This window comes from Natrix helvetica (genome assembly GCF_964273705.1).
Source record: "Natrix helvetica genome assembly, chromosome: 3".
In the NCBI taxonomy this organism is placed as follows: Eukaryota; Metazoa; Chordata; class Lepidosauria; order Squamata; family Natricidae; genus Natrix; species Natrix helvetica.
Window position 1 is genome coordinate 146340835 of NC_138549.1, and position 13026 is coordinate 146353860.

The 13026-nt window shown below is 38.7% G+C and overlaps 1 protein-coding gene across 1 annotated transcript in view; it reads right to left on the reverse strand.

The window, feature by feature from the left end:
• The window catches only part of PTPRT (protein tyrosine phosphatase receptor type T), a 703069-nt gene that overhangs the window by 15294 nt on the left and 674749 nt on the right, over positions 1-13026 (reverse strand). Inside the window, exons 25-26 of the mRNA XM_081949356.1 lie at positions 12227-12362; positions 10409-10558 (exon numbers count right to left, since the gene is read on the reverse strand). Coding sequence (XP_081805482.1) covers positions 10409-10558; positions 12227-12362 — 286 coding nt within the window. The remainder of the gene's footprint in view (positions 1-10408; positions 10559-12226; positions 12363-13026) is intronic.

Here is a 13026-nt window from a genome sequence, read left to right on the forward strand (position 1 = left end):
CTGTATTTGGAGTAAAATCAGGGACCAATTAATATTAAACTTGCTAAAGATGTGACTTTACGTCCTACTCATCTTGTCTACTCACCAAGTGTCTACTAAAAAGGCTGCCCAAGAAGGAATCAAATAGGTCTGGAGCCCCAGGACAATGTATTTTGTCCCCATTACAATCTTTACCCTCTCTGATCACTTTAAACATAGTTTAGAAACGTATTTTTATAAGCTTGCACTTCTTTCCTGAATTATACATGTTGTCAAGTATCATTGGTTGTTTTAACAATGTGAGGTAAGGTTTTATTGGTTTTTTTTTTTGTTTGTGTTGAAAATAGTTTTATTATTGCTAAGCTGTGGTGGCCCCGTGGTTAGAATGCAGTATTGCAAGCTAACTCTGCCAACTGCCAGAAGTTCGATCCTGAACGGCTCAAGGTTGACTCAGTTTCCCATCTTATGAGGTCGGTAAAACTGTTGGGGGTAATATGCTGACTCTGTGAACTGTTTAGAGAGGATGTGAACACTGTGAAGCAGTATATAAGTGCTATTGCTATTGTTGTTACCACTTAAAGTTGTATATTGCATCAGGCCATCTTTTCTGAGAATACATGGGTTTAAATATGAAAAATAAATACTACATTCTTTTCCATAGTAGGTAGACTAAATTCTGAAGTCCTTTCAAAATGTGAATTTACAAAACCCACCATACAAGTATACAGGAAGAAGGGGGGGGGGGAGAGAATCCAGAACTTTCCTAGTGACTGATAGTTTCGATAATCAAAACTGGAACTATAAAATACAGATTTTTGAATACTTTTCTTTGCAGACTGTTTAAAGACAATTCAAGTTGTAAAAAAATTGAATAATATGGTCAAGAAAATTGCATTTAGTCACTTTTTACCATCTAAGAATTTTTTTTCCTGGCCATGATAAAATTCTTACCTCCAATCTTCAGGTGGCAGAAATTATGCCCCTTTCTGCCTCAGTAACAAGGCCAGAGAGTTTTACTACTTTATAGATTTATTACATGACAAGTTAAGAAAAGTGATTTGCTTTGTTTCTACTCCCCCCCCCCAAATGTCACCATCTATCAGGGAAAAAAATCACTCTCGCTAACCTGGGCAGGGGCTAGAAGAATTAAGAATGTTATGTGATATGAGAGATTTGAAGTCAAGATCTCCTATGCTATTTCTTATATGCATGGAAGTTAGACAGTGGGAAAAGTTTTTTTGGGTGACCATTCCTTCTCTTTTTCTGAATCCTGAATTCCTCCTCCTCCTGCTTTTTTGCATATGGAAAATCCTTTCCTGATTATTGCACATGTTTAGCCTAGTAGACAATAGGATTTAAAAGAGGTACTAAAAAAAGTTAAGGACATAAAAAGAAGAGCACCTCCAGCATCCTACATCTAGATAAACAGGGATTAGCATCAAAGAAACAACCAAGCAGAAAACAATACTCTAATCAAGGAACTATCAAGGAGAAAAACCCCACCCCCACCAACATTGGCCTGGCAACATATTGTATATAAATAGGAAACAAAACCTATATCCACTAGCACTGATGATGTATAGTTTCTGATGACTAGGAACTCCTGAGCCTTTTCTTTGATAAAGAAGGGACCTGAGAAGAGCACGGGTTCACAAAATCAATAGAATAGAATAACAGAGTTGGAAGGGACCTTGGAGGTCTTCTAGTCCAACCCCCTCCTTACGCAAGAAACCCTATACCCGTGACGGCGAACCTATGGCACACATGCCACAGGTGGCACATGGAGACATTTGTTAGAGGATGCCAGGCATTGCCCTGTCAGCTCCAACGCGCATGTGCATGCGTATGCTGGCCAGCCTTCTTTTTCAGGAAGCCTCCTGAAGCCTCCAGAGGGCCTCCAGAGGGGAGGAGAAGGCTGTTTTCACCCTCCCCAGGCTCCTTGAAAGCCTCTAGAGCAGCGATGGCAAACCTTTTTTGGCTCGCGTGCCACAAGTGGGGGGAGTGCAGGGGGTGGTGTGCAGGCGTGCCGCACCCATAATGCAATGCGTGACCCCAGTGCACATGCGTGCCCAATGCGCTCCCCCATTTTTACATGCTTTTTTTGCCCTCCCCAGGCTCCAGAGGCGTTATAGGAGCCTGGGGAGGGCGAAAAGAGCCTCCCCTGCCCCCCAGAGGTCCTCCGGAGGCTTCAGGGACCGTCCGGAGGCTTCCCTAACGCCTTTGGAGCGCGCAAAACGACCCTCTGAGCAAACCTAAAGTGACTTCCGGTTTGCTCGGAGGGTCATTTTAAGCATTCCGAAGGCCTCCGAAAGGGCGAGGGAGGCTCTTTTCGCCCTCCCCTGGCTCCTATAAAACCTCTGGAGCCTGGGGAGGGCAAAAAATGGCTTTAAAAAAGGGTGAACTTAGCTGGCCAGTGCACGCATGCGCGCTGGCCAGCTGACAGGGCAGCGCTTCATGTGCCCTGACAAATGGCTCCGCGTGCCACCTGTGGCATGTGTGCCATAGGTTCGCCATCATGCTCTAGAGCCTGGGGAGGGCAAAAAAAAAAGCATGCCAAAAGAGGAGGGGGAGGGTGCTGGTCACGCGTGCATGTGTGCTGGGGTCGCGCTTGCATGCCTGCTGGGATTGCGTGCATAGCATAATGGGTGTGGGCACGCCCACACATAACCCCCCTTTTTCTTCCCCCACTTTTGGCACATGATCCAAAAAAGGTCACTGCCCTATACCATTTCAGAGAAATGGTTATTCAATCTCTTCTTAAAAACTTCCAGTGTTGGAGTGTTTACATCTTTTGGAGGCAAGTTGTTCCACTAATAAATTGTTCTGTCAGGAAATTTCTCCTTTGTTCTAGGTTGCTTCTCTTACTGATTTCGTTTCCACCCATTGCTCACACATAATCTATGTGCAAATATATTAAAAGATGGAAACTGAGCATGGATTTGACACTGTTGTACAATTGCACAAGTCCACTTTATAGAGCAGCAGCCCCACATCAGTCTTGCAGAAGCAGTAGGAGCTCCCATTGCTGTTTCTGCACATCGAGTAAAATCACATGAATTAAAAAATCAAAACCTTCCACCACTTTGCAGAAAGGGGAGATCTACTTCCTAGGCTTCTGCAATGTCAAAAATAAGGGTAGTAATTGAGCTAGGATTCTGGGAATTAAAGAAGAGCCTCTATCACCCTGAAATGTCTAATATGTGTCCAGCTAAATCCAAACTCTACAGGTCACCCAACATGAGCAGAGAAATGTCCATTTTTAAAAAATCTTGCAACTGTGTTTTTTTGGTGGGGGGATACTTCTTTTATGGGTACAGTTAAGGACAACTTAAGCCTTAATAATCATTGGCTGGAAAGAAGAAGGCAATTTCAGGGCACCATGGTAGAAAAAGATGTGAAACAGCATCTTTATAAGACAGCAGTTAAATACAACTGACAGTCTGTTTCAGCTGAAAAATGAGTGCATTTGGTGCCTTCAGTAATTCTTAACCTGTCATATAATCTTTCATCTATGAAATTATACAGCCATTAATGGATTAACGTCCCCCACATATCATGAAATTTATCAGTCTAGCACTACATTGAGTAGCATTCATTTACTCTTTTATCTAGAGAAATGGGGATCCTAAATGTTGAAACCAGAAACTTCATCTTGACAAAACATGTGATATTTAAATCTATGATCTCAGCAAGATTTGATGCATGTTATAGCTAGATTTACATTCCCCCCTGCTCTTGAAAGCTTTTATGCTAGAATACATACCATTAAATCCTTTTGATGGAGCCCCATCAGGCAGCAATCTGGCAAAATGCACAACCTTAAATCCCTTGTAATGATCTTTCCTTTGCCAGGATGCGCATGGTAAGCTCCATCATACAAATGGATAGATTGTTGGCCTCTTAATGATTTGGCAATATTTCCTTCTCACTAATCCGATAAATCAACATTCACCATGCCTGCAGTCCTAAATTGTTCTGTTAGCTATAAACTATAAACAAACCTGGGCCTATTAGTGCTACTGTAAGTCTCTTCCTGTTAATCTTTGTGGCCATTCACTTAATGTGCACAAGAATTCTTCAAGGAACCAGCATCTAAACATTTTAGACAGTTCCTGGGGGCGACACCCAGGAGCAGAGCCTTCTCTGTGATGGGCCCAGCCCTGTGGAATGACCTCCCCCGTGACATCAGGATTACTTCCGATCTCCGCTCCTTCCGTGTACAGCTGAAGACCCACCTCTTTCAATTATCTGGCCTGGCTCAATCGTAATTTCTCTTATTCCTCCTAACTGTTTTTAAATTGTCTTTTAAATGTTAAATTTTTTAATTGCATATTGGGTTCTTACAATTGGGGTATTTTAATGCTGATTTTTAACTGTCTATATGATGTAATTTGTTACCTCCTCCGTGTCCGTGTCCGTGTATGTGTATATGTGTTTTGTATGTATGTATGTCTATGTGTTTTTTATACATCTTCTATGTTTTATATGCTCCATTGTACGCCGCCCCGAGTCCTACTTGGAAAGGGAGCGGCTAATAAATTCATATTATTATTATTATATTATTAGAAACAGTCAAATCTATGCCAAACCGTGTGTTTTAAAAGCACAGTATGTACACAAATATGGTATGTACATTACAAAAATAGAACATGAGTCATAATGCAGATTGTTAATGAAAGATGTGTTTAAAATGGTGATAGACTGAGTAATTCAGAAGACTTACAGATCACCAGATGGTTTGAGCTTAGCGATGGGTGACTTCTGCTGAACTCATTTTGAAACTATTTAGAAAAAGTCAAATCTTTCTAAAAATTCATTATTAATTATCCAAATAATTAATGTGATAACATAAACAAAGCCAAACAATTTGATGATAGTATATTTTGTTAAACTGCCACAAGTGACATTATATTGTTACAGAACTTCAATAGATTGTAAAAGTACACTCAATCTAAATGCTGCATTAGTACCTTGAGAGTATTTTATCAAGACTGAATAGGAAATTAAGAATGTGAACATTTGTAATGTAGTGCTGAGACCAGGTATAAAGCCAAACCACTAAGCCTGCCCCTACTCTACAGGAAAGAAAGGTTGTGTTAAAAAAAACATACAAAAAACAAAACTAAGAATTTAATTGGGGTTACTGACCCTCTAACAAATTTACTAACTATTCTTTAAGGCTCCAAATCACCCATGCTTAATCCGATCTCAGAAACACTCTCCCTCCCCTCTCCAAACCCCAACTGATCACAATCAACCGGAACAAAACAAAGGACCACATGTAGCCCCAATTAGGCAAGAGTGTGTCCCAGAATCTTTCATGGCTGGTGGTGATATCTATACATTACAACTCTTTGCAGTCATTGCTGGAGCTGATGAAGCCATCTTGACATCAATATCAGGCTTCTTGCACAATGGGGATCCAATTTATTGTCTTGCTCATACAATGTGAACGCTATGTCCCTGAGACCAGATAGCTTTCCTATCAATCAAATTCACAAAATATACCAATAAGCTATAGCCCAGTAATTATTATTCCATATAGTTGATCAATGCCAAAATTTTGGCTTGGTCAAGCTAGCTTGTCCTTACCACTTTCTTCTTTTCTCCAAAGAAAGCCACTCTGTACAATGTGAAGCAGGGACAATGAGCTTGCTGTTTTCCCTTCTTATCCATTCTAGACTCTAACAGCATAACTGCCCTTGTGCTAACAATGCAATTGACCTGACTGCTCTAACTAACAAGGCAGTTAACCCTCTGGTCTTGCTAGCCACATAACTGGCTTTCCATTTCCCTTTGATCAATTTCCCACTTTCAGCTTAGGAAGCAAGCAATAATGCTTGTTCCCACAGACTTTTTACTGATATGAATGCTGAAATACCCACTTGATGATTAATCATTCTCACACCATTTATTAATACCAGATCGAAGGAGAGTGCCCAAGTCTATAAATGCATGCACTAAAGGCCCCTAAGCACAGACACAAGTGATTATGAGTAGCCTCTCCTGCCTTTGGTGCATCTGAGCTTCTCTTACTAACTGTATTGTTTCTACTGATATTATTTTTATTAAGAAAGCTTTATCTATCTGACATTTAGTATTAATTTGTTCTTTGGGATTCTAGCTGTGGTGACTACGTTCTTAGGCTTATCCAAACTTACTTATATTGATACAGCCTGAAACAGATTCTCACCAACAACAAACAATGATGCTAACCATGGGGAATCGTGCCTTGCAACAAACCAGATGTCCCACATTTACACCAACAGTGTCATCATACACCCAAACAGCTTGGCAATCAAAATTGGAGGCACATTTATGCCACATGTGCTCCCTTTAATTAGATAAATGTTGTTCTCTGTCAGCAATCTCCTCTTATTCCACATTGGACAACCAGGCAAGAATTTGTGCAAAACAATTAATAGACATGTTTAATATCAGGAGTTAAAACAAGGACAAAGTCATATTGGTGCATTTTAATTTCCCAAGAAACTTGATTATAGATCTCAAGGTAGCGGTTTTGGAACAACAAAACTTTATCAGCACTATAGAGGGAGAGAGACCGCACAACACACATACATCAAAAATTTTCAAGGTATTTCATCTTGCATGTAACCTGCTTAACTACCTTTCTTGCACCACCTTGCCTCATCCCAGTTTAAATCCTATGTCAATTGAACTGTTCTATGAATCAGATGAGCTACAATTAAACAAGGCTTATGCTTTTTAATAAAATTTGTTATTCTGAATAAGTGCTAATAGATTCTTGCTGATATTTGGTGAGATTAACATACTTATCCTCCTATAATGATTAGATTAATAATTGTGAGGGAATGCCCTCCCTACTGATTTTGCAGATTCTAGATTTGGACAACTTTTCTACTAATTTAATAGCATGATCACATTTTAACTTTGATAATTCACTCAAACAAATGCCTGCTGACTATGAAATCCATCACTTGAAAAAAAATAAGCATTCAGTGCAAGAATATGCTGCTGAGTTTCAGTTGTTATTTCAGCATGTGGGCTGGAATGCTTAACTGACCGATTCAGGGAGGGACTGTCAGAAGAAACACAAGACAAACCCATTTGTCAATGCACTGCAGAGAATATGACAGCATTTAATTTGCTTGGGCACCAGTTGAAGATGTGATACAATGCTGCAGAATAGTCAGGAAAGAAAGTCACCACTGTTCTGTTCCCTTGACTTCTCATTATACTTGTGAGATTTTAGAAGCTGAACCAATGCATCTGGGAATAAACAACTCACTATTTGCCAAAAACAGGTTAGGTTCATGCACAAAAGACCAATGTCTTTTTCTGGAGGACCTGGTTACTTCACACAGTAAATCCTACTAAGGCACTCCCTTGTGTAAGCACTCAACCATCTACATTCCTTCAGCAAATGCACCCTGGTATCTTACCGGCCAAATATAGTCATTAATAGAACCGTTGCATACTCAATCTTATTTCTTGAATATAAATTCTCACCACTATCAATCAAATGCATACCTAGCTTGTCTAAATGATTTTATAGTGAGAACTTACAGAAAGGCAAAGTTCTTATTTTTTGTCAAGAGATTTCAATGTCCAATAAGGATTTCTTAAACTCAAACAACATTCACATTATAGGCCATATTCCCTTGCACAGATCCACTATCACCTAATTGTATTGGTTGATTATTTTGATTTCCATTTGGAAGCTTCTACTATCTGCTCCAAAATTTGAGGACAACTTCACTGGGAATTTGCTTCCAGGCAACTTCTTCCTGCCAAAAATAACTACAATGATTTTAACAAAACGTTTTGGGCATCAGTGGAAGCTTTGCAGTATTGGCTCCATCTCCTTAAAGGTATAAAATATGGTACCTAATAAATGTCTGTTCTGATTACATGAAGCTTCTCACAGGTGTTTTCCCCATTTTTGTTTTCTCACATTCTTAATTCCTTCCTACTGTCCAGTGTTAGAAGAACAAAGGCACAGAGGAGCATGAAAGGCAGGAAATATTATTTGCTTCAGTCAAAAGAGATAAGGAAAGACACTATTGCTGTTCAGAATTAGGAGGAGGACTAGGGAGAAACACCTGACACCTGCAGACTAATGGAAGTGAAGGAGAGCATACCAAAATGTATTGCAAGTTGGGACCCAGTGATTCCTAGGCTAGAAATGATCATTAAATATCTTTTAGCCATACCTCAAGGCCATAAAAAGACTGACCCTTTTTGCTTACAGGAGAGAAAAGGAGAGGTGTGTGCATATACAGTACATATCTATTGGCTCTAACTTATTTTTTATTGCAGTAGGCAATCAATTGTTGGGTTAAGCATGGGGAAAAGCTGTGATTTACCATCAAATCTTAGCATGGAGCCTGACAAGTATAAAGATGGAGCAGGTGGGGGCTTTTAATCATATTTTCTCTGAGTCATAGAATTGCAACTTTTCAATAATGCAATATGAAAGTAAAGCAATATGAGCATAGCTCAGAACATTGATCAAAGCAAACACTTAAGACAAACTAGAACTAAAAATCAAGAAATAACTAATCTGAATGGTTAATCTATAACATTCTCATATAAACACCTTTTAGCAGTATAACTCTGATATCTAAGTATGGTTTGCAATTTTTGTAATAATGATGGAAACATCTATCATGCATATTTGGAAGCAGTCACGTTTCCTACCTATATTTTCATGATTGAGTTTTGCAATTTTAGTCTTGTGACTAGAAAGTTTCATCTCAAATTTAGTTTCTTATCTCTCATTTCTTTTTCATGATTTAAAATCATGTATCTTATGTGTAAAGATGGATGAGACACTTAAGGCTCACCCAAAATTAACTTGGAAATATCCTGACCCATTTCCTTTGGCTTTTCTCTTTTTCCAAACAATGTGAACTGGATAATTGTGTATATCAATTATTTGACAAAGATCACATGCTTCTAGACATAAGCTTTCCTAGCCAGGCGTTTTGTAATCATTTTCTGGAGAGATAGGAAATGAAATGAAAGGCTTACTTGTACATTTGCATCTATCTATGAAATATCTTATCAAATCCCTGCTTATTACATTATTTATATGATTAATTTTGAGGCTGCCTGACTCTATAGCACCTCAGGAAATGTACAGATAAAGAAGGAAAAAGGGGGAAAAAAAGATAGCTGACTGATCATCCCAAGTGCAAAGCCCCCAATAATCAACCTAATAGGACAATCAGGTCTTAAGCGATTTGTAGAAAGCCAAGAAAGTGAAGTATGAATCTCTGGGAAGGTAGCATTCTACTGATGAGGGCCCATCAGTGAGCGTCATTGCCATCCTTTCTAGGTCCCATAAGATGAAACTGCTTAATTGATGGCAACTGGAATGTGTCTGTCAAGCTGACAGTGGCTGGTTCCTTTCTGGTGGAGAATTTGTTTCTATAATGGGTTATTCTCACATGAATTCAGGTTCACACAGTTTGGAGCTGAAGGGAGAGAGCAGAAGTAGATGGAGTCTTCAGCCAAAAAAACATAGTTAAGCTGAGTTAAGATGTGTCAGATACATTCCAATACCTGGTTCGGCAGAGAAGGAGGAGAGAAGTCATCAAGCAACCAGCCCTTATCCCAATTGGACAGTATGGCATATTGTTTTGGAAAAATGAGAAATCTTTACTTTAAGTGGGGTGGAAAGTGCAGGAACCTTTAGTGTTGTTCTTTGAGGATCCGGAATGTCTCAGAGTTTGATTTGTGATGGGTACATTAATTGGAACCTGACAATGTCCATTCTAGATAACCTGTACTGTGAAAATAGATGGAGGAAGACATTCCCTCAAGTAATCAGGATCTAGGGCTTTAATAGTAACAACCAATAACTTAATTTGTATTTAGAAGCCACTTGGTAGTCAGTGCAGCTTGCAAGACAGCAGGGAAATGGGCATGTAGTGCAAGTCTATCATTGCTCATGCCACTGCACTCTTAACCAGCAGTAGCTTCCAAGTCATTTTCAAGCACAATTGGACACTTTCATGTGGACATTATTGTAAATGACACCTTTGTATACAGAGGAGAGACTTTGTCAAATGAAGAGATAAATAGAATATTCTAAGAAAAAATAGTGGAGGAAGGTTGGCTCTTGTCCAGAAACATTTTTGGAGCCAAGAGGATCCTGAATTATGATCCTGAGTATTTTTTTTTCTGATGCAGACTGTGAAAGGCATTTTGGACCCCTTGTCAATTTCTTTGATGTCTTTGTCAATTTCATATAAATGGGAAAAGTCCACACTGGTCTTTGCTGGGATGGACGTTAACCCAAAAAGGATTTTGGAGTTTATAGAGTTCACTTCTTCTTTGAGAAAATCCTGAATAACCCTTAAAACCTCTTGTAATCTCTATAAAAGCCATGATTTTCTATGACTGAGGATATATAGGGAACATTATTTATCCATTACCTTACCTGGAATTCATCTTTTATCTGGCTGGAATTTGTCTGTGGATCCAATCTGCTGATGTTGTAGTATATAGATCTGAATTCACAAACAGGAATGGCAGTGTTGCCACAAAGGCACGCTTCCAGAATGGCATCATGAACAAACACATACTGTTCCTACATATCAAAAAAGTTAATTGATCATCATAATCGGGGCCTTCAGAAGCAATTGCAATGTCTTTTACTTTAATGAAACTTCTAAGAACTTCAGATCAACAAGAAAAAACACTTTCTTGATCCAACAAAAGTGTACAATGTGTGAAGTGTTTACAGTTTACCATTGGATGCACAAGAAGGATTCTCTCCCCCCACCTCTCTGGACAAATTAAATCCAGAGGGAGCATATCCTCATTTTCAATACAGTCATCACCAATACAGCAGATAAAAACTATTGAAAATGTGCTTATTTTGGTTAGAGCTTAATCTATTTTATCATAGTTGTTTATGTCTAATCTGCAGAGGCATCTACCTTCATGCCATTTGATACTGTGTACATGGTTGAATAAATTGCTAGGTCTAAATCCTCAATATTTTAAATGAAGACAGAATTTGATTACATGAACTATTCTAACCATGAAATACTCTGTCTAGTTTTATTGTTCGTTAAGCAGACTGACTTATTTTACTCATTAATATAATCAATCATTTGCCAGAAGGAGAATGAACACAATCATAGTTCCCTGATCAATAAATATATCTGAATGAACTTGTACTAGAAGATCATAAGCTGTCTTTATTTATTTATTGACTGGTTGATTGATTGAATTTCTAGGCTGCCCAACTCCAAAAAGACTTCTCCAGCTTCACAAGTAGAAAGAATCAACATAATTTAAAATTCTAACCTTGATTCTAAAGACTTCAACCCCTGAGTCTTATAAAATAACCTCAAAGTGCACTGTGTTATAGAATTTACTTGAATCTTAGATAGTTAGAGAAATCTAGGAAAGCGCTTATAGTGCTGATTATATTTCAGTTCATGAAAACTGATACGGGTTAACTATTTCAATGAAAAATAGACTCGGAATATAATGTTGGCCATTATTATAAAGCATGCTGTTTGATATATATGCATATATATTTTAAAAGTGGCATTTGGGAAAGATAACTTTTCTACAATGGTACTTCCGTTTCTGTAAGAATTTTAGCAAAAAAAATGATAAGTATGTATCAGTGGTGGGATATGACCGGTACAGGCGTACCGGTGCCTGCTGGAAGCACCAGCTACCATTCCGGTACGGTGCTCCAGAGGGCCCACCTACCCTCCTTACCTGTATTTGAGCCCATCAGGGCTTTTGCGCATGTGCACAGAGCGTATGGCACCTGCGCGACTCTCCGCCGAGCAGCTGGAGCATCACAGGTGGTAAGTACGCATGCACATGCTGCACGCATGCTGCACGTGTGCATGTGGTGGACAGCTGGCCCTGTTGTACCATACCTGTTGCACCGGGATCCGGAACCCACCATTGGTGTGTGTGTGTGTGTGTGTGTGTGTGTGTGTGTGTGTATGTATGTATGTATGTATGTATGTATGTATGTATGTATGTATGTATGTATCCTTAAGCAATAATTGAGCTTAGAAGTATTTTACATCATGGAAAGCAAGGTTACTAAATTAAGCTAACATAGTTTATTAAAATTAAGCTAGTGTGCTGAAAATATTTTGAAATAACATATATTTTCATAAGATTATCTTTTATTCTATTTTATTCAATTTACATCCATCTGAAAGTACTGAACTTTTGCTTAGGAATAGGCTAAAAATTAAGAGAACCAAAAAAAGGATACCTCTGTCTGCACCAGGTTAACTCTCTGAGATCGCAACTCTCTCACACAATTAAATATATCCACCACACCTTCGTTTTCTGCCATGTCAAGCATGATGTCTATGGCAATAAAGCACCCTGTTCTCCCAGCACCAGCACTGAAAGAGAAATGGAAACCAGAACAAGGATCTCATCAATGAACCATGGAAAAACGTTAACAGTGAGGGTGTTTGCAGTGAGGATATATGGTGCAAATGCAGTTGTATTTTTTTTCCTTTAGTCCCTCTTTGCTACAAAGATCTGAGCTTTACTGCCTATTTCAGCTTCCCTTTGCAAAGCTGCAAAATTAAGGAAAAAAGGAAGTAAAAAAGCTACTGAGAGAAAGAAAGAAGGCGTACAATTTTAAAAAAATGAAGCTTGACTCTTGCCTTTGTCTTAAATGAAACATGATGGAAGAGAGATGAGCTATATTATTTGAAACAGTCATCTTTTCTCTTTCTTTGTTTTAAGCAAGTTTCTTGTTTATTTCAGAAGTGATATGACTATAAAAATCTGCATATTTACTTCTGCACTTTGGCCCTTGAAGAGTAGGCAGGTTATTTGTGGGGGAAGGAAATAAAGTCTGATCTCAAAATGCCAACTTTTCACTAATTTGACAATCTAAATGTTAAAATGTCTGTAAAAATGTCCAAGTTATTTGGAGTTCCGAGTGTTGTAATCTTTCAGGAATGTATGTCCTGCAGAAGTACTGTTCCAACTTTATCTGGCATACAGGGAATCCAATTTGCACACTGAATGTTGAGATAGCAGTTAAAAATGAAG